General features: G+C 40.7%; 1 protein-coding gene across 2 annotated transcripts in view; it reads left to right on the top strand.

Annotated features, from left to right (window-relative positions):
- Positions 1-22097, top strand: part of abcd3a (ATP-binding cassette, sub-family D (ALD), member 3a) — a 110338-nt gene that overhangs the window by 61560 nt on the left and 26681 nt on the right. For both annotated transcript variants that reach the window (XM_060830574.1, XM_060830575.1), the window contains exons 12-20: positions 746-843; positions 4234-4325; positions 6428-6519; positions 7213-7276; positions 7751-7814; positions 10839-10916; positions 11018-11083; positions 17197-17286; positions 19578-19697. In XM_060830574.1, coding sequence (XP_060686557.1) covers positions 746-843; positions 4234-4325; positions 6428-6519; positions 7213-7276; positions 7751-7814; positions 10839-10916; positions 11018-11083; positions 17197-17286; positions 19578-19697 — 764 coding nt within the window. The remainder of the gene's footprint in view (positions 1-745; positions 844-4233; positions 4326-6427; positions 6520-7212; positions 7277-7750; positions 7815-10838; positions 10917-11017; positions 11084-17196; positions 17287-19577; positions 19698-22097) is intronic.

Below are 22097 nucleotides of genomic sequence, written 5' to 3'. Positions count from 1 at the left end.
GTTAATCTGGTCCCATTTGCCAGCATTTGGCTTATATCTCTCTAAACACTTCCTATTAAATTTTAATTTTAATTGCTGTAAATAGCCAGATTAATTGTTCATTTTATGCTACTTTTTAAAAAAAACTTCTGCTTATTTTTATTTCCTATTGCTTGCAAAAGAGAGCAAATTTTGAATTCAATTCAATGCAGAAAGGATATTAGATTTTGCTGTCAGAGTCCCAGAGGATGTCACTATATAGAGTATTGTTTAGAAAAATGGTTATCCAAAAAGGAATTATAATTTTAAACAGTTTAGGGGGACACATGCTATCCTAACAATGCCAAACTTGAACATTTTGATTTTGATTTTATCATCACATGTGCTCAAGTACAAAAGTACAGGCATACAGGGAAAAATGTACAAAGTTGCCTCACAAAGTGCTAGGTTACCAAGACTTTGCCACACCAGGCCAAGAGTCCACCGCATGAACTATAAGAAATATTTTGTAATCTGTGGCATAGTTTTAAACTCTCAAACCCTTCCCACCATTTTGTATTTGTTTTTTGTTTTATTTCCTTTTCAAGTTTTTAACTAGGAAATAATAGATATATAAAGATACAAGTTTACCTTGTTGAGATATTCTCAGATATTCCTCTTTAGAAATATTTAATTGAGAAAGTATGTTGCCCTTTGTTTACAAAGTCTATTTCCTTACTGCATTGATCAGGCTTTCTAAAGTGCTATGTTTTAAAATCCATTACAGATCTTGCTACTGTTGTTGGTTATCTGGTTGTAAGCCGACCTTTCTTGAACCTTTCTCACCCTCGCCATCTGCAAAGTAATCACGCTGAACTGTTGGAGGTAAATGTTGATTAGGTGTTCTCCACTGTATATTAGTGCAAAAAGGACCAGTTTATTGCTTGTAAATATGAAAAAAGACAGTTTATTTTTCATTTCAGTGTGATCAAGGTAAAATTCAATTTTTCTTTTTAAAGTTGATTGGGCCTGGTATATTTAGAAGCATAGACACAGTTCTCTGTGACCAGGATCATGAGTCCCAAAGGTTGTGTTGCCTGCCTATTGCGCGGGTTCGGGATATCTCATCTAGGCTGCAGAGGTGCTTGGAGTAGGAAAGTAAAGATCCAGTGGTTATGGTCCATGTAGGGAGCAATGACATAGATAAGGTTTTGCTAAGGGAGTATGAACAATTCGGAGTTAAATTGAAAAGCAGAACCGAAAACGTGATATTTTTTGGATTATTACCTGATCCACGTGCTAATTGGTACAGGGTCAATAAGATTAAACCTGGCTCAAAGATTGGTGTGGGAGAAATAAGTTTGAATTTTGGGGGTTGGGGGTGAGGGGAGAACGTGGGGGTGGGGGGGGGGGGGTGGGTGGGGTGGGGGGGTGATGGTGGGGTGGGTGGGAGGTTGGAGCTTTAGTGCTCAGTTATAGGGAAAATTAGAAAACCCGAATTAAAGGAAGAGATAAGAATGCAGAACTTGGGGAGAAGGTATTAAAATCTCCAGCACAGACACAAACACAACAGGGTGCTAACCTTTTCTATGCAATCAAAGTCCGAGCACTCTGAACAAATGAATGACAATGAGAAAAGGAACGGTTAAAACAGAGCTGAAGGCATTATATCTGAATGCACGCTGTAATAGGAATAAGATAAGTGAGTTTATGGCACAGATCAAAAATGGCAGGTATAACGTGGTAGGCATCATAGAGACGTGGCTGCAAGGGGATCAGGATTGGGAGCTGAATATTCAAGGATCCTAGGTGGGTAGAAGGGGTGGGGTTGCCTTATTAGTAAGAACGAAAGTAGGGTCAGATGGTGTAGAATCTGTGAGAATAGAATTGAGGAACGCAAAGATGAAAAAGCTACGGTTGGAGTTATGTACAGGCCCTCAAAAAAGAAGTCAAGAGCTGGCATGCAAGATACACCAGGAGAAGCGAAGTTGTGTTGGAAATACAAAATTACAGTGATCATGAAGGGATTTCAATGTGCAGGTAAATTGGGAAAATCAAGTTAGTAATGGATTGCAAGAAAAGGAATTTGTGGAATGTCTACAAGATGGTTTTTGGAGTAACTTGTGTTGGAGCCCACTGAGGAACAGGCAATAGTGGATTTAGTGTTATGTAATGACGCAGATTTGACAAGGGAACTCAAAGTGAAGGAACTGTTAGGAGGCAATGATCATAATATAATTGAATTTACTCTGCAATTTGAGAGGAAGGGGATAGAATCAGAAGTAATGGTATTTCAGCTGAATAAAGGCAATTACAGAGATATGAGGGAGAAGCTGGGTAGAATTGACAGGGAAAGGAGTCTATCAGGAAAAAGAGTAGAGCAGCAATGGCAGGAGTTTGTGGGAGTAATTCAGGAGACAACACAAAGATTCATCCTGAAGGGAAAGTACAGGAAGGATGAGGCAATCATGGCTGAATAGGAAAGCCAGGCATAGCATAAAAGCAAAAGCATATAATATGGTGAAGGGCAGTGGGAAACCAGAGGATTGGGAAGCTTACAAAAACCAACAGAGGGCAACAAGAAAATATAAAGGGGGAGAAGATTAAATAAGAGGGTAAGCTATCCAGTATTATAAAGGAGGACTGTAAGAGTTTCTTTAGATATGTAAGAAGCAAAAGAGGGGCTCAATTATAACTTGGGCTGCTGGAAAATGATGCTGGAGAGATAGCAGTGGGGAACAAAGAAATGGCTGCGGAACTGAATAATTACTTCCAAGAGATTGAGGGGCAGAGCTGAATATGGACGTCATCACCAAGGAGAAGGTACTAGAAAAACTGAATGACCTGAAGTTGGATAAATCACTTGGACCAGATGGACCCCAGAGTTCTAAGTGAGATAGCTGAAAAGATAGTGGAGGCATTAGTGCTGATCTTTCAGGAATCCAGGAGGGTTCCAGTGGGCTGGAAAATTGCAAACATGGCATCCCTATTTAAAAATGGAATAAGGCAGAAGATGGAACATTACAGACCAGTTAGCCTAACCTCAATCATAGGTAAGATCCTGGAATCCATTGTGAAGGATGAGATGTCTGAATACTTGAAAGTGTATAGTAAAATAGAGCCAATGGATGTTATCTACATGGATTTCAAGAAGGCCTTTGACAAGGTGCCACACAGGAGGCTATGGTAAGATTAGGGCCCATGATGTCAGAGGCAAGGTGCTAACATGGATAGAAGCTTGGCTGGTCTGGCAGAAAGCAGAGTGTGGAGATAAAAGGGTCTTTCTCAAGATGGCAGCCCATGATTAGTGATGTTCCGCAAAGCTCAGTATTGGGACAGCATCTTTACACTTTATACATTAATGATTTTGATGAAGAAACTGAGAGCATTCTGGCTAAGTTTGCAGACGACATAAAGATAGGTAGAGGGACAGGTAACGTTGAGGATGTAGGGAGGCTGCAGAAGGATTTGGATAGGTTAGGAGAGTAGGCAAAGAAGTGGCAGATGGAGTACTGTGTGGAAAATGTAAGGTCATGCACGTGGTAGGAAGAATAGAGGCATGGACTATTTTCTAAATGGGGAGAAAATTCAAGAGTCTGAAGTGGGATTCTGTCAAGGTAAACTTGCAGGTTGAGTCAATAGTTAGGAAGTCAAATGCAGTGATGGCATTTATTTTGAGACGACTTGAATATAAAAGCCAGGATGTACTCCTGAGGCTCTATAAGGTTCTGGTCAGACCTCATTTGGAGTACTGTGCGCAGGATTGGGTTGCATATCTCAGGAAGGATGTGCTGTCCCTGGAGCATGTTCAGAGGAGGTTCACGAGAATGGTTCCTGGAATGAAAAGCTTAACATTTGAGGACTCTGGGAGTTTAGAAGGATGAGCGGGGAGATCTAATTGAAACATACAGAATACTTAACAGCCCGAACACAGTAAATTTTGGAAAGACGTTTCCGTTAGTAGGAGACACTAGGACCTGGGGGCATAGCCTTAAAGTACATAAAGAACAGAGACAAGGAGAAATTTCTTCAGCCAGAGAGTCGTGAGTCTATGGAAATCATAGCCACAGAAGGCTGTGGAGGCCGGGTCATTGACTATATTTAAGACTGAGATAGGGTAAGTTCTTGAGTGTGAAGGGGATCGAGAGTTATATGGAGAAAACAACAGAATGGGGTTGAGAAACCAGCAGCCATGATTGAATGGCAGAGCAGACTTGATGGGCTGAATGGCCTAGTTTCTGCTCCTATGTCTTACAGTCTTGCTTTTTTTCTCAGGACTACTATCAAAGTGGTCGTATGTTACTGAGAATGTCTCAGGCACTTGGTAGAATTGTGCTAGCTGGACGTGAGATGACGAGATTGTCTGGGTAAGATCTTATTTTAAGGTTTTTAACCTTTCTTATTCCTGTCAATCAAGATCGAAATTGATTCAAATTGCTTTGCTTTCAGAAAAAGCCATGCATAGTAGCAAGAGAACACATTCTATCAAACAATATTTTGATGTATAATACATTTTTTCAATAATTTTTTATGTTTTTGGAAACCAAGTTAGCCAATTAGTTCTTTGGGACTTGTTTCCATTTTCATTTGGATTTATGCCTGCTATGTACTTCTACACTGTTTATTACTCTTCAGCCTTTGTGCTCTTGCGGAATAGAAATATATGAAACATTGCTAAAAAGAGGCATAAAATTGAAGCATTCTTACACTCAGCAAGCCTAAACCACAAGAAAATCAACTTTAGAAAGCAAACAACAATCATAAAGCAGGACATGTTCACTATTATAGTAAACTGATTAAATTATAAACAGGCTCGTTGACTCTGCTCAGTGTTGTCATGGGATGCAGCATAGCCTTTCCTCAGTGCAATGTATAAACATGGAAAAGATTTACAAGGATGTTGCCAGGGTTGGAGGATTTGAGCTATAGGGAGAAGTTGAATAAGCTGGGGCTGTTTTCCCTGGAGCGTCAGAGGCTGAGGGGTGTCCTTATAGAGGTTGACAAAATTATGAGGGGCATGGATAGGGTAAGTAGGCAAAGTCTTTTCCCTGGGGCCGTGGAGTCCAGAACTAGAGGGCATAGGTTTATGGTGAGAGGGGAAAGATATAAAAGAGACCTAAGAGGCAACTTTTTCACTCAGAGAGTGATACATGCTTGGAATGAGCTGCCAGAGGAAGTGTTGGAGGCTGGTACAATTGCAACATTTAAGAGGCATTTGGATGGGTATATGAATAGGAACGGTTTGGAGGGATATGGGCCGGGTGCTGGCAGTTGGGACTAGATTGGGTTGGGATATCTGGACTGGTTGGACCGAAGGCTCTGTTTCCATGCTATACATCTCTATGACTCCATATTACTTTTGTCTACAAAGCGCAAGGTCCTTTGTGTGTATAAATATAGCTTCTAGCATGAAAAAATGAATTGCGCTGTAAACCTAACTGATTAACACAAATTTGTTTCTAGTGTAATTCTTAGTGCAGTCAAAATTATTTGCCAAATATTGTCCAAAGGTAGTATGATACCTAATGTTGGATACGGCATTCTGAGTTGAAGATTGTGGCGCTGGAAAAGCAGAGCAGGTCAGGCAGCATCTGAGAAGCAGAAGAGTCGACATTTCGGGCATAAGTCTTTCTAGCTGAGCATAGTCATTATGCTACCCACTCCTAATAGTGGAATGAAAACTAGCTTACAGTAGGTCGTAGTAAAAAACCCTTTTGGCAGATTCCTCAACTAGGATCTAGTTTGACTGTTCTATTTCAAATATAATGGCACAGAAGTTAACATTGCTGCCTTGCAATGCCTGGGTTCAGTTCGAGCTTTAGGTGACTGGAATTTGCATGTTCTCTCTGTGTGTGTTTGGGTTTCTGCTGGTTTTCTCCACAGTCCAAAGATGTGGAAGTTGTGGGATTGACTGTTTTAAATTGCCCTGTAGTGTCAAGGGCTGTGCAAGCTAGGTGGATTAGAAGGGTTATGGGATGAGTCTGTTTGGGGCTGGTGCAGACTCAGTGGGCCAAATGCTGTCTATTTGTACTAGAGAGATTCCGAGATTCTAACTGTAGATTAGATTAGATTAGACTTACAGTGTGGAAACAGGCCCTTCGGCCCAACAAATCCACACCGACCCGCCGAAGCGAAACCCACCCATACCCTTACATTTACCCCTTACCTAACACTAGGGGCAATTTAGCATGGCCAATTCACCTGACCCGCACATCTTTGGACTGTGGGAGGAAACCGGAGCACCCGGAGGAAACCCACGCAGACACGGGGAGAACGTGCAAACTCCACACAGTCAGTCGCCTGAGTCGGGAACTGAACCCGGGTCTCAGGCGCTGTGAGGCAGAAGTGCTAACCACTGTGCCACCATGCCGCCCAAAATTGTACTTGGCATGCAGGAGGAAATCTACTAAGGACTGTAAATAAATTCTTCAATCGCATTGCAGATATTTCAGTTATTATTTATATTCAGCTTCACAGCACGAATCACTGAATTAATGCAAGTTTTGAAAGAATTAAATAGTGGAAAATATGAACGCACAATGGTTTCCCATCAAGATAAGGGTGAGTATTCTAACAAATATGGTACACTTGGAAATTTTTGATTATGGCGAGCATAAACTTTATTGCAAACATTATCCTGTAAATGGTTTTTAATCTGTTATTTTGAGTTATATTGAAGATAGATATGTTTTTAGTTCTTGGTCCTTGACTCATTAAATTAGCCTGGACACCAGTCACATACTGCAAAGGCAAAATACTGTGGACGCTGAGAATCTGAAATAATAACAGAAATGCTGAAAAGACTCAGCAGGGTCAGGCAGAGAAAAACAGAGTTAACATTTCATGTTACTCACCTTCTGTCAGAACAACCAGTGAATTTGTCTTCAGCATTAAGCTAATGGGTAATATTAACTGGTTTTAGTTACTTGTCAGGGTGGGAAAAGAAAGGCAACCTGGTGCACGATACTGATTTCTGTCTAGTGATTGCTGGATATTTATGAACATGAGCAAGGGAGATGATTCACTTCCACGGTGGAATAATCTTCCACGTAAAGAAATTACCTCTTTGGCAAAATAATAAATTGCTTATAGCCCCTGCAGAACTAAACCGTAACAAATATTGATGCCTCAGAAATGGACGAAACACTATGGAGCTGATAAACCAGCTAGCTACAGATGTCAAAATTCTGCACATGCAAGATATATTGTACTTAGTCATCACATTTATACTCTATCTGTAATTTTCCTATCAAGGTTCCAAAAGTCAACCTTTAATACCTGGGAGTGGGGAAATCATTATTATGGATCATGTTATCAAGTAAGTGAAATGCTGTATACTTAAATTGTAGGCTATAATACCAATTTATATACTTCACTAAATCTATCCAGCCATTTCAGTTGATTATTGACAGTTGTTGCATGATTTTGTGGCGAAATCTTTTTATAGACACCTCTTTGGCAAACCGTTTCACAGTTTTAAGTTCTTTTTCCTAATGGATAAATAATAAGTTTTAACAAAATAATTGAATATAGATTTTTGTAATTATATAAATGTATGTTGCAGAAAAGGGTTAATAGAAAAAGTTTCCATTGCTCTTGCTTTCTAGCACTGCTCCTTCATCAAGTAGCAGGTGGAGTAGGATCATAGAACACAGAATTCAAAGCAAAAGATCATAGTGTCATAAACTGATGCAATGCACTGATTTTTAACTTTGTCCACTCCAGTCCAACACTGTAACCTCTACTTTCTAATGTCATTGAAAAGTAATAGAAATAATTTTCTCCTCTTTAGATTTGAACATGTGCCATTGGTGACACCGAATGGGGATGTTTTGATTCCAGACCTCTCTTTTGAGGTAAAGAGTAAATCTATTATGTAGATTTCTTTGAACTTCGATACTGTTGATACCTCTTGATTTAATAGGTTTTGCCAGCTAAACTAGTATCAATCTGACATGAAAGTTAAAATTCTGTAGATAAAAATCTTTGAGAAAACTGAAACAAAAACTGAAAATGATGTATGAATTTAGCAGAACTGGAAATATCAGTGGAGCGAGATCCACCAATCTGAATCTTATGTTTGATTTATGTTGCAATCTGCATGCAAACCAATTCTTCAGACTAATTTGTAGACTGGATAGAAACATGGAAGATAGATCCAGGAGGAGGCCATTCAGCACTTTGAGAATGCTGTGCCATTCAGTATGGTCATGGTTGATTGTGCAACTCAATAGCCTAATCCTGCTTTCTTCCCATAGTTTTGATCCCATTTGTCCCAAGTACAATATCTAGCCACCTCTTGAACACATTCAATGTTTGGCATCAACCTCTTCCTGTGGTAATGAATTCCACAGGCTCACCACTCTTTGGGTGAAGAAATGTCTCCTATCTCTATCCTTAATGGTCTACCCAAATCCTCAGACTGTGACCTCTGGTTCTGGGCATACCCACCATCTGGAACATTCTCCCTGCATCTACCCTATTCTGTTAGAATTTTATATGTCTCTCTGAGGTTCACCCCTCATTTGAGTGAACTCCAGCAAAAATAATCCTACCCTAGTCAACCTCTCAAATGTGAGACCCACCATCCCCAAATTTAGCCAGGTAAACCTTCACTGTACGAGAGAGAGAGAGAGAGAGAGCCCTTCCTCAGGAAAGGAGGCCAAGACTGCACATAATAATCTAGGTGTGGCCTCTCTGAGGCCCTGTATAACTGTAACATCACAATACTTACTCCTGTACTCGAAACCTCTCACAGTAAAGGCCAACATGCACTTGCACGCTCGCTTTTACTGGCTGGTGCACAAGGACACCTAGGTCCCGCTGCAGACTCTCTCTTCTTCCAATTTACAGCCATTCAGGTAGAAATCTGTCTTCTTGATTTTTGCTTCCAAAGTGAATAACTTCACATTTATCCAAATTATACAGCATCTACCATTGATTTGCCCACTCACTCACCTGTCCAGACCATGCTAAAGGATCTCTGCATCCACATCACAGTTCACCCTCCCACCCAACTTGGTATCATTTGTAAACTTTGACTTTTTATATTTGTTCTCTCATCCAAACTATTAATATATATTATGAATAGCTGAGGTCTCAACACCGATCCCTGTGGCACCCCACTAGTTACTGGCTGCCAATTTGAAAAGGACCCATTAATTCCTACTTCGTTTCCTCTCTGCCAACCAGTTTTCTATCCATGTCAATACATTTCCCCAATCCCACGTGCTTTAATCTTGCACTGTAGTCTGTTATGTGGGACTTTGCCAAACTCTTTCTGAAAGACCAAATATATCACATTGACTGACTCCCCCTTAGGGAGAGGATTATAAGTCGCAACCATTATTAAGAATAATTAGTAAGAGAAAGAATAGGCAAACTTTGTGCTCCATTGTGGAACATATTCTGATGAACTATAGGATAATGATAAAAAGGCTAGAGTTATTGGACTGATGGTGTTAAAGTACTTAGAGCTATAGAAATGTATAGCACTGAAACAGACCCTTTGGTCCAACTTGTCCGTGCCGACCAGATATCCCAAATTAATCTAGTCCCATTTGCCACCATTCACCATATCCCTCTAAACCCTTCCTATTCATGTACCATTCAGATTTCTTTCAAATGTTATAATTGTACTAGCCTCCACCACTTCCTCTGACAGCATATTCTATACATGCACCACCCTCTGTGAAAAAAGTTGCCTCGTAGGTCCCTCTTAAATCTTTCCCCTCTTACTTAAACATATGCCCTCTAGTTCTAGACTCCTCCAACCCAGGGAAAAGATCTTTTTGTATTTACCCTATTCGTACCCCTCATGATTTTATAAACATCTACAATGTCACCCTGCAACCTCTGCCACTGCAGGGAAAACAGCCGCTGCCTATTCAGCCTCTCCCTATAGCTCAAACCCTCCAACCCTTTCAAGTTTCACAACATCTTTCCTCTAGGAAGGAGACCAGAATTTCACACATTATTTCAAAATGTCCAGTACAGCCACATCATGACCACCAAACTCCTATGCTCCATACTCTGACCAATAAAGGAAAGCATACTAAACACCTTGTTCACTATCCTACCTACCTGAGACTCCACTTTCAAGGAACTGTGAGCCTGCACTTCACAATCTCTTTGTTCAGCAATATTCCCCAAGATTTTACTACTAAGTATATGGGTCCTGTTTGATTTGCCTTTCCAAAATGCAGCACCTCACATTTATCTAAATTAAATTCTGTCTGTTACTTCTTGGCACATTAGCCCATCTGATTAAGACCCTGTTTACTCTGAAGTAACCTACTTCACTCCCCACTACACTTCAAAATTTTGCTGTCATCTGCAAACTTAATAGCCATACTTCCTATTTTCGCATCCAAATAATTTATATAAATGACAAAAAGCAGTGGACCCACCACTGATCCTTGTGGCAGACCGCTGGTCACAAGCCTCCAACCCTCCTTTGTCTCCTACCTTCATGCCAATTCTGTATCCAAATAACTAGTTCTCCTTGTATTCCATGTGATCTAACTTTGCTAACCAGTCTCCCATGTGGAAACTTATCGAACGTGTTACTGAAGTCCATATAGATCACATCTTAATGCAGTTGAGTCAGCATTTTTCAACATTGCATGATTCACAACATTGTATGTTCACCTGTAGCTTTAAACTGTTACCTCTTAATGGGTGCATTTTTTTTATTTTGCTGTTTTGGATGAGAATTTTCTGAAATATAAAGCAAACAATTCAACATTCTTTAAGAAAGGCAAAATGTTTGGTATGTTTAATTTATATTTGAAGATGCACTATGCAAGAAGTGCTTTTGAAAAAGGCCTTACATCAAGAATATGTGCTCTAAATTTGTTCTCATTCTCAATCTCATTCAGGTGAAGTCGGGAGCAAATGTCCTGGTCTGTGGTCCAAATGGATGTGGGAAGAGCTCACTTTTCCGCTGTTTAGGAGAGGTAAATGCAGACACAGTAAAGGAAGTTACAAAGAATGTTCAAATATTTATTTTATCCCAAGTACTGACATGAAAAGTTAAACTTACTTTCTTTTTTCATAGTTATGGCCCCTATTTGGAGGACGTTTGACAAAACCAGATAGAGGAAAGCTGTTTTATGTACCACAGGTAGGAATGGCGTATCTTTTTGGATCTTGATTTACTTAATTGCAAAAATCATATTTTTCACATTCATTTAATTTTACTCAATATGTCTGTTTGCAGTAGTACCAGCCCTTCAGATTGTGTACAATCAATATTACCTTGCTATTTTTAATCTTGAATAATTTGCAATATCTTCAGATTTCAGTTTGTTTAGGTCATTTGATAAAATTCCTTCCATGTCAAATAAAGTGTGAGTAAAATATTACAAGTTAAAACAGTGTTTCCCAAATATTTCTTCCACTGTCACTCAATTGTACCCACATGATCACCATCACAATCCTTGAGTGAGAACTGAAAGAACCGGGGGTAAAATCTATAGAGGGAATGTACAGCTGTCATAATTTGTTCAGTCAGTCAACATCCATTCTGCCACAGTGCTCGCAGCACCACTTGGGGGGCCCAACCCCTACTTTGGAAAGCCTGTGCTCAAAGCACATGCAAGGGTTTTTGTTTCTTAACGCATGTAGAATAGAAGTAAAATCTTTGTAAATACACATGATTTTAAGTTGTTTAATATTCATACATTTTTTGTAAAATTATTCTGTATTTACAGCCCAAGGCAGAATTTACTGAGGATTTATTAACGTGGATGTAGGTTTGCTCGCTGAGCTTGAAAGTTCATGTCCAGACGTTTCGTCCTACTAGGTAATATCTTCAGTGGGCCTCAGGTGGAGCACTGCTGAAAATTCCTGCTTTCTATTTATACGTTTGGGTTTCTTTGGGTTGATGATGTCATTTCCTATGGTGATGTTATTTCCTGTGGTGAAGTCACTTCCTGTTCCTTTTCTGAGGGGGTGGTTGATGGTGGGGGGAGGTATTCTAATTCAATGTGTTTGTTGTTTGTCCCTGAGAAAAGGGACAGGAAGTGACTTCACCACAGGAAATAACATCACCACAGGAAATGATATCACCAACCCAAACTTGTAAATAGAAAGCAGAAATTTTAGCAGTGCTTCGCCTGAGGCCCACTGAAGGTGTTACCTAGTAGAGTGATGAAATGTCTGGAAATGAACTTTCAAGCTCAGCGAGCAAGCCTACATCCAAAACCTCAACCTCAGCTACAAATCTTCTCAAAACTTACATTCATTAATGTTGTTACTTTTAGTGAGTTGGCCAACCTCAAACAATTCATCCAGAAATCTTTGTAAAGGTAAAGGTTCCCATCATTAGTAGCGCATAAAACCATCAGTAATTTGTGGTGAAAAGAGGTATGGCATGAGATCTAATTCACCATAAATTGAGAGACAATTTCTGCTGCTTTACAGTTCAGCGCACCCAAAACAAAAAAAAATCCTCTTGAGGCTGTTCTTATGAAATTGCTGGATTTATGCCATTAATACAAATTAATCTTGCAGAAATTTAGGACTAATTATCTCATATCATAAGAGCTGTGTTACGGTCCTGAGTTACCACTCCACCTTGAAGACCCACTAATGGAATGATGAGTGTAGTCTTAATTCTGTCGATTGCCAGTTGTTCTGGATTGTTCTTTAAATATAAATTTGTATATTTATCTTTTCCTCCCTTAGTCTATTCCCTTTTCCTTTTGTTTTATTTCTTTCTACTTCTAATTTGGCTTTAATTTACCATATTTCCTTCTCTCAATTCACTCAGTTTCTTTCTCATTCTCAAATTTAGTTTCTTAAGGAGCTAGATCTTTGGACCTGATGTTCACAATTTTCCAGGTGCCATTTTGACATAATCACACTGTAATTGATGTGCATAAGTAATACGAATGGCGAGGAGAAAAATCCAATTTCTGCGAGTGAGTATGAGGTGCACCACTCTCAGATTCTGGGCCAATGAATAAGTTGCAGTTTATGAGGTATGTGACAAATGCCACTGATTATGCTGTTACCATTTCAGTTGCATTCGTCCTCAGCGGTAGTGAGAACTTCATCTGCTTCAGTAATGCAACACAAAGAATTGCAGGTTTTGTATGCCAATCTAGATCACAAGGCATCGACCAGGAAAAAGCGTTGTGAGGTCACCATTTTTTTAACACCAGAATTCTATGGCAAGAATCAGTTAACTCTTAAAATTATTCCTGTCCTAAATGAAGGGCTGATAATGTATAGGATTGAAGAGAAGCAGCAGCTAAAGTCCATCTTGTGATAAGCATTGAATTTAAATCTTCCCATATATATTTGCTGAAAAGATAGAATTTTTAAAAAAAAAATATTTGGTGTCAAACATCTTTTGCACTTGCAGAGAATCCTACCTGGCCTCCTGTACCTCATGGGACTGTGGGTCACCTTTAATGGTGGGGTCAGAATCTTTAACATCATGAATGAGGATCTTTATATGTGCTTTGCAGATGGCTGAGGTGGGTCTAATCTGCATGATCATCCCTAAAGAGTAAATATTGATGATTCAGCTAGGTGGGTCCACAAACCAGTGATTTTTTTTGCCTAACTCAACAATTTTGCAGTTTGCAAAGTAAACTTTGAAGTAGCAAAACTTGAATAGTCAAGTACAAGCTGAAGTGCATTCTGCTTTAATGAGTATCACAAATGTTAAAATGTGTCTCATGTATGGGAGAAAAAGTTGACCTTAGTTTTTTTTGTGTATAACAGACTTAGCACTGAGTTTTCATATTCCTAGTAAAATGAAGTTGGATGCTATTTTAACATAATAGGTTGTACTTATTTTATATGTATAAGCTTTATATGTATACATCTCAAAATGGAAAGCAAAGTGTCTTGCATTGCAACGTTTGGCCAAAGGATCTAGCTATCATCTTCTCATTAGCAGAATGAAGATTGAGCTAGCAAGAAAGACTTGGCGAAGTGGGTTTAGTGGTACAGATATATCAGTGAAGCTGATCTTGATCTTGACTTTGAAGAAAGCAAGCTTGAGCAATGATTTCTGTAATGCGAGGTGCCGTGTAATGGATGGGGTGTCTCAGTATGGAACTGTATTGATGTCACCAAGCTGTCCACGTGGCTGCATATAGTAAAGAATACTCAGATAGTCAAACAGGAAATGAAAAGCAGTGAAATCAATTTTTTAATAATTCTAGCAATTGATCATAACATAATGCTCTGTAAATATAACATTGTTTTCATTTGAGATCAGTTAATCACTGAAATCAGTTATTAATGTCACTGTTTAAAAAACAACCCAGTTGTAATTTATTGACAAAGGTGTAACTTACTTTGGAGTTTCTGTTTTCTTTGATTACTGCATCAAAAGGAAGGAGGTCAGGATCACAGTGGTGCCTTGGAGATACAGAGTGACAGACTCTAATTTCAGGGTTTCCAAGTTAATCTGTCCAAATGCTAAGTACTGAGTTATGGTCAGCTTGAAATCCCACTGGCAGTTTACCATCAAGCAATCCCTGCAAAAGTAGGAACATCTGACTAAGATTATCCTCAAGTCCGAAGAGAAAGGCTTTTGCTTTGTTAAAAACTGATCATTTACAGAAGTCTGGTTTAATTTCTCAGTCCGTATTTTGTCATTAGATTCCCTAGCATGAAAGATATCTATAAGCACCTTGAATAATTTCCATTGGAGCCAAAACAGATTGGGAATTTGAAATTAGAATAAATCAAAATTGATTAGACCAATGCACCATCCAGGTATTGAATTAAATTTACTAACAATTAAAGACTTAATGGTGAAAACCCCTTGATGTGGAGAAAATGCCAGTGATGAAAAACTGGGTAATTGGGGAGAAGATAGAATTAAAACTTCTACCAGTTAGGAATTTGCCAGTCAGGGTAACAAAGCATCTGCTCGTTTTTGAATTGGTCCATAATCATGTCAGGCAACCATTAATGGGAGTATTAGCAGAGAACTTGAAGGTAGAAAACCATGTAATGCGACTTCCTGGAATACATCCAACAAGAGTTGGCAACATTAGCTTATGGAAAAGGTCTGTCTGAGGTTTATGAATAACTCAGTCACATTATAATACATTAAATTATTTTAAACTTGCACAAAAAGAGTCTTAAGCATGTTGATTTTGTTTGCAAAATTTAAGATTTTAAATATTTCTTTAAAGTTTACAGCATCTATGAGTCCCAAGTAGGAACTGCCACTTAATATCTCATTTGACTTTCACCTAGAATACCCTACCTCCTGCAAAAATGTCATCCCGTATTCCCAATTCCTCCGCCTCTGCCGTATCTGCTCCCAGAAGGACCAGTTCCACCACAGAACACACCAGATGGTCTCCTTCTTTAGAGACCACAATTTCCATTCCCAATTGGTTAAAGATGCCCTCCAATGCATCTCGTCCACATCCCGCACCTCCGCCCTCAGACCCCACCTCTCCAACCGTAACAAGGACAGAACCCCCCTGGTGCTCACCTTCCACCCTACCAACCTTTACATCAACCAAATCATCCGTCGACATTTCCACCATCTCCAAACGGACCCCAATACCAGGGGTATATTTCCCTCCCCACCCCTTTCCGTCTTCCGCAAAGACTATTCCCTCCGTGACTACCTGGTCAGGTCCACGTTCCCCAACAACCCACCCTCACGTCCTGGCACCTTCCCCTGCCACTGCACGAATTGCAAAACCTGCGCCGACACCACCTCCCTCATCTCCATCCAAGTCCCTAAAGGAGCCTTCCACGTCCATCAAAGTTTTACCTGCACATCCACCAATATAATTTATTGTATCCGTTGCTCCCGATGCGGTCTCCTCTACATTGGAGAGACTGGATGCCTCCTAGCAGAGCGCTTTAGGGAACACCTCTGGGACACCTGCACTAATCAACCACACCGCCCTGTGACCCAACATTTCAACTCCCCCTCCCACTCAGCCGAGGACATGGAGGTCCTGGGCCTCCTTCACCGCTGTTCCCTCGCCACCTGACGCCTGGAGGAAGAAGGCCTCATCTTCTGCCTCGGAACACTTCAACCCTATGGCAACAGTGTGGACTTCACCAGTTTCCTCATTTCCCCTTCCCCCATCTCACCCCAGTTCCAAACTTCCAGCTCAGCCCATACCCATGACCTGTCCTACTGGCCTATCTTCTTTTCCACCTATCCAGTCCACCCTCCTCCCTGACCTATCACCTTCATCCCCTCCCCCACTCACCTATTGTACTCTATCCTACTTTCTCCCCACCCCCAGCCTCCTCTCATTTATCTCTCCACCCTTCAGACACTCTGCCTGTATTCCTGATGAAGGGCTTTTGCCCGAAACGTCAGATTTTCCCACTCCTCAGATGCTGCCTGAACTGCTGTGCTTTTCCAGCACCACTCTACTCCAGAATCTGGTTTCCAGCATCTGCAGTCATTGTTTTTACATAGTTGATTTTCACCTAGAATAGGATATACAGGTCATAGAATCGTAGAGATGTACAGCACAGAAACAGATACGTCTATGCTGACCAGATATCCTAACCTAATCTAGTCTCATTTGCCAGCATTTTGCCCAGATCCCTCTAACCCTTCATATTTATATACCCATCCAGATGCCTTTTAAATGCTGCAATTGTACCAGCTCATTCCATACAGACACCATTCTTTGTGTGAAAAAGCTGCCCCTTAGGCCCCATTTAAATCTTTTCCCTATCACCTTTAACCTGTGCCCTTTAATTCTGGACTCCCCTCACAGCAGAGAAAGGACTTCGTCTATTTACCCTGTCCATGCTCCTCATGATTTTATAAATCTCTATAAAGTCACCCTTCAGTCTCCAATGCTCCAATCGAAACAGTCCAGCCTATTCAGCCCCTCCCTGTAGCTCTCACCCTCCAAATCTGACAACATCCTTGTAAATCTTTTCTGAACCCTTTCAAGTTTCACAACATCCTTCCTATATGAGGGCAATCAGCATTGCACATAGTATTCCAAAAGTGGCTTAACCAATGTCCTGTACGGCTGCAACATGACCCCCCACCTCCAGTATCAATACACTGATCAATAAAGGTAAGGTGACAAGTATCTGATTTTTCTTTTGGGTGTTTTTGTGTCTACAGCTGTATAACATGAAATTTGAAAAGCAGATTATGTTCTAAATTGGTTTTGAATCCTGTGCCACTTCAAAACCTGGGTTTCCAAAATCCATGAATCCTTTTAAAATTCTTAAATGAAAGCAGCATATTTTTATTTCTTACAGCGACCATATATGACCTTAGGAACACTGAGAGATCAGGTGATCTACCCAGATACACTGGAAGATCAAAGGCGGAAAGGCATATCTGATCAGGTAAAACATATTATTGTTCTATGAAATTAGATATCCACTTTATGCTTGATACTTTGTGTGGCTTGTTTGCCATGCCTGGGTGCAACAAGTTGGAGTGGGGATCCGTTAGCTCAATTGGCTGGACAGTTGGTTTGCAAAGCAGTGTGATGCCAACAGCATGGATTCGAATACCATCACTGGACAGATGTTACCATGAAGGACATTTTCTTTCTCAACCTCTTCCCCTCGCCGTCATATGGTGGCCCTCAGGTTAAATCACCACTCTAATGTCATGCCTCTCTAATGGGATAATAACCCTATGGTCTGGTGAGATAATGGTGACACATCACCAACAATGTTGGAGTGAAGTGGATGATGAGGAGAAATTATGAAAAATGCGGGATCATTTGTGAAATTGGGAAAACGGTAATTATCTTCGAGGAGAAAGTGAGGTCTGCAGATGCTGGAGATCAGAGCTGAAAATGTGTTGCTGGAAAAGCGCAGCAGGTCAGGCAGCATCCAAGGAACTGGAAATTCGACGTTTCGGGCATAAGCCCTTCATCAGGAATCCTGATGAAGGGCTTATGCCCGAAACGTCGAATTTCCTGTTCTTGGATGCTGCCTGACCTGCTGCGCTTTTCCAGCAACACATTTTCAGCAAAAACGGTAATTAGTTAATTTGGAGATCTCATTTCAAGGACTCAGTTAAATTTCTCATTTTTATGTCACTGCAGTCATCATTATCTCAATTTCCCTCATCTTGTATCATTCCTCTCTGCTCCTAAACAATTTGTCCAATTAGTTGCTGCATTTCACTAATGGTATTAACATTGATAAGACATCAGGACCAAGAGAGCTGCATCCAAGGATACTGATGAAAGCCAGCGTAGAAATTGTGGAGGCACAGAGTATAATTTTCCTTAGGCTTGGGGTGCAAGAAACATGGAGAATAGGCACAATGCCATTAATTTCTGAAATTTTTCAATTCAATATTGAGACCTCAAAGCAGATTTAAAACAGCGATGAAGAAAAATTACTTCTTGCAAAGGGTCATGATTCTGTGAAATTTGATGTCCTGAGTGTGGTGGATGCTGGAACATTAAATAAGTTTAAGGAGGAGAAAGATGGACTTTTTAATTAATAATGTGTTGAAGGGTATGGAGAGTGGTCAGGAAAATGAAGTTGAGGCCGATATGACATCAGCCATGACTGTGTTTAGTGATGGACCAGACTTGAAGGGCTGAATTGAGTATTCCTACTCTACTTATGTTCTTTACAGGTAGTGAAAAATTGTTTTCCATTGGCAGGAAGATCAAGAACCAAAGACTTAATATAATTTACAAAAGAAGCAATGTGACATGAGGAAAATCTTTACTCATAGTGAGTAAAAGAGATCTGGAATGCACTGCCAAAGCATATGGTGGACACCAGATGAATTGAAACTTTTATAAAGGGAATTAGGCATGACCGAAAAGGAAAAAAATTGCAGGGAAGAATCAGGCAGGTGGCTGTCTGTAAATTGCTCCTTCAGAGCAATTGAATAGTGTTTTTCTGTGTGGTAAGCAATGAATCCTCTCCACACTTGCAAATTACATAAAACTCTGCATCATTTCATCTTGATTGCTTGGTTGTTATCCACCTTACCTATAACCCTGCATACATTCCATCTACCCTATTTATGACTATTTAGTGGAATTTCCTCACTACCGCAATGAAAGGGTGGCCAGTTTTACAGATTTATAATCCCCTTGGCCACTGACTTTGGTTAAGTCAGAGAACTCCTAGAAGCATGGCACTCACTCACGCACTCAATCAATAAGCACATTGACCTGGACCCAACATACCGGCCATTACAATGAACAACCGGAAGAAGCAGAAAATGGAACTAAGTAAATTCCAGAAGACACAATACGACAGCACTTCACAGGAGGCTCCAAAGCACTGAAGTTGTCTAGACAGGGAGCGAAACATCTGCAAATCGACTTCCGAGTTCAATGAATGTACCCATAACCATGACAACTGGCACCCGAGCTACAAATTTTAACACAAACTTTGAATCTCTTTAGTAACTTTTTAAAGTGTATTTTCCAAGTCTACTATTTTTTGTTTCTCCTGAGTCGAAGAGTGTGGTGCTGGAAAAACGCAACCAGTCAGGCAGCATCCAAGGAGCAGGAGGAAGCCGGCTGTGCTTTTCTAGCACCACACTCTTCGGCTCTGCTCTCCAACATCTACAGTCCTCACTTTCTCCTTTGTTTCTCTTGAAACATTTTAATAAACAGCTCATTCCACTTAATGATGTTATTTATCACCAGGTGCTGAAAGAGTATCTCGATAACGTCCAGCTTGGCCATATTCTGGATCGTGAGGGAGGCTGGGATTGCATTCAGGACTGGATGGATGTACTCAGTGGAGGGGAGAAACAACGGATGGCTGTATGTCTTACATATTTTCTAAAGCTATACTTGTGTGTTTCATATTTGATACAAGAATGAAATATGGAATCCTTCCATAATTTTCACTAGAATTTCATACAGCTTGGTATAACTTTCATACATTTTTTGATGTTTTTGTATTACAAAAGCTACAGAGTCCTAAATTCAAAATAACTTTTTTGTAGCTTTGTGAGAATCCTTGACATCTAAGATGGATGAATAACATGAAAGAATGCAAGCTTATTTTCAAGCAAGCTTAGGTAAATGTACCATGAAATGTAGAGCCATTTTTTTTTACAATGGTATTAAGAGTCATGTATGCATTACTCTGCAGTGAGCATGTGTTAGAGAGAAGTGAGGAAATAAGAAGGCTTGTATTTGAAGAAGAGTGAACAAAACCAGAAATTTTTGGGAAAATCTCAGCATTTGTGGTTCTCTTGTCTACTGAAGAAGGGTTACTGGGTCTGCAACGGCAACTCTGCTTTCCCTCCACAGATGCTGCCAGACCTGCCGAGCTTTTCTAGCAATTTCTGATTTCATCTGCAGGTCTTGGTTTTTTTTTAAAGAAAGAGTGAGCCCAATTGGCTAGATTACATGGAGAGCAGCTCCTGCATAGTTTTGCAATATAATTTGTTGCTGTGTTGGCTGTAGTGTAAGACCTTTGGGACCATGAAATGAACGTACACTGTTTCACTTGCTTATCACAGGGGATAAATAGCACAGAGTGGACAGTGTTAGATAAGTTGAAGATGGAAGAACATTAGGAAGTAGATAAGTGTTTTAACAATGTTAACAATGTCCAGACAGGCTTTCAGGGAGCTAGGTTGGAAGCTCAGAGTTAGAACAAACAGAGTTGTAGTCTCTGGTTTGTTACCCGTGCCACGTGATAGAGAGTCGAGGAATAGGGAGAGAGAGCAGTTAAATGCGTGGCTACAGGGATGGTGCAGGAGGGAGGGATTCCGGTTTCTGGACAACTGGGGTTCTTTCTGGGGAAGGTGGGACCTCTATAAAAAGGATGGTCTACACCTGAACCTGAGGGGCACCAGTATCCTTGGGGGGAGGTTTGCTAGTGCTCTTTGGGAGGGTTTAAACTAACTCCGCCGGGGCATGGGAACCTGGACTGTAGCTTTAGGGTACAGGACCTTGAGTGTAGGGAGGTTATGAATAATGCAGCGATCTCGAAGGAGGGTGCCTGTAAACAGAAGGGTGGATTGAAGTGTGTATACTTCAATGCCAGAAGTATAAGAAATAAGGTAGGTGAACTTGCAGCGTGGGTTGGTACCTGGGACTTCGATGTTGTGGCCATTACAGAGACGTGGGTAGAACAGGGACAAGAATGGCTGTTGCAGGTTCCAGGGTTTAAATGTTTTAGTAGGATCAGACATGGGGGTAAAAAAGGGGGAGGTGTGGCATTACTTGTCAAAGATAGTATTACAGCAGTGGAATGGACGATGGAAGAGGACTTGCCATCTGAGGTAGTTTGGGCTGAGGTTAGAAATAGGAAAGGTGAGGTCACCCTGTTAGGTGTTTTCTGCAGGCCTCCTAATAGTCCTAGAGAAGTAGAGGATAATATAGAGGATGATTCAGGAAAAGAGTGAAGGTAGCAGGGTGGTTGTTATGGGGGACTTTAACTTCCCAGATATTGACTGGGAGAGCTATAGCTCGAGTTCATTAGATGGGTCGGTGTTTGTCCAATGTGTGCAGGAGGGTTTCCTGACACAATATGTAGACAGGCCAACAAGAGGTGAGGCTATACTGGATTTGGTTCTAGGTAATGAACCAGGCCAGGTGTTAGACTTGGAGGTAGGTGAGCACTTCGGGGACATTGACCACAATTCGGTGACTTTTACTTTAGTGATGGAGAGGGATAAGTGTGCGCCGCAGGGCCAGCGTTATAGCTGGGGGCAGGGAAATTATGATGCAGTGAGGCATGACTTAGGATGTGTGGATTGGAAAAACAGGCTTCAAGAGAAGAACACTAATGAGATGTGGGGAATGTTCAAGGAGCAGCTACTACGTGTCCTCGATAAGTATGTACCAGTCAGGCATGGTGTAAAGGGCCTTGTGAGGCAGCCGTGGTTTAGTAAGGAATTGGAATCCCTTGTGAAAGGGAAGAAGGCGGCATATGTAAAGATGAGGCGTGAAGGTTCAGTTGGGGCGATAGAGAGTTATAAGGTAGCCAGGAAGGATCTAAAGAGAGAGCTAAGAGAAGCGAGAAGGGGACATGAAAAGTCTTTAGCTGGTAGGATTAGGGAAAACCCAAAGGCTTTCTATAGGTATGTCAGGAATAAAAGGATGACTAGGGTAGGTATCGGTCCAGTCAAGGATAGTAGTGGGAAGTTGTGTGTGGAGGCGGAGGAGATTGGAGAGACACTAAATCAATACTTTTCATCAGTATTC

The sequence above is a fragment of the Hemiscyllium ocellatum genome, chromosome 9 (genome assembly GCF_020745735.1).
Source record: "Hemiscyllium ocellatum isolate sHemOce1 chromosome 9, sHemOce1.pat.X.cur, whole genome shotgun sequence".
NCBI classification, from domain to species: domain Eukaryota; kingdom Metazoa; phylum Chordata; class Chondrichthyes; order Orectolobiformes; family Hemiscylliidae; genus Hemiscyllium; species Hemiscyllium ocellatum.
This window is presented reverse-complemented; position numbering and strand designations above follow the sequence as displayed.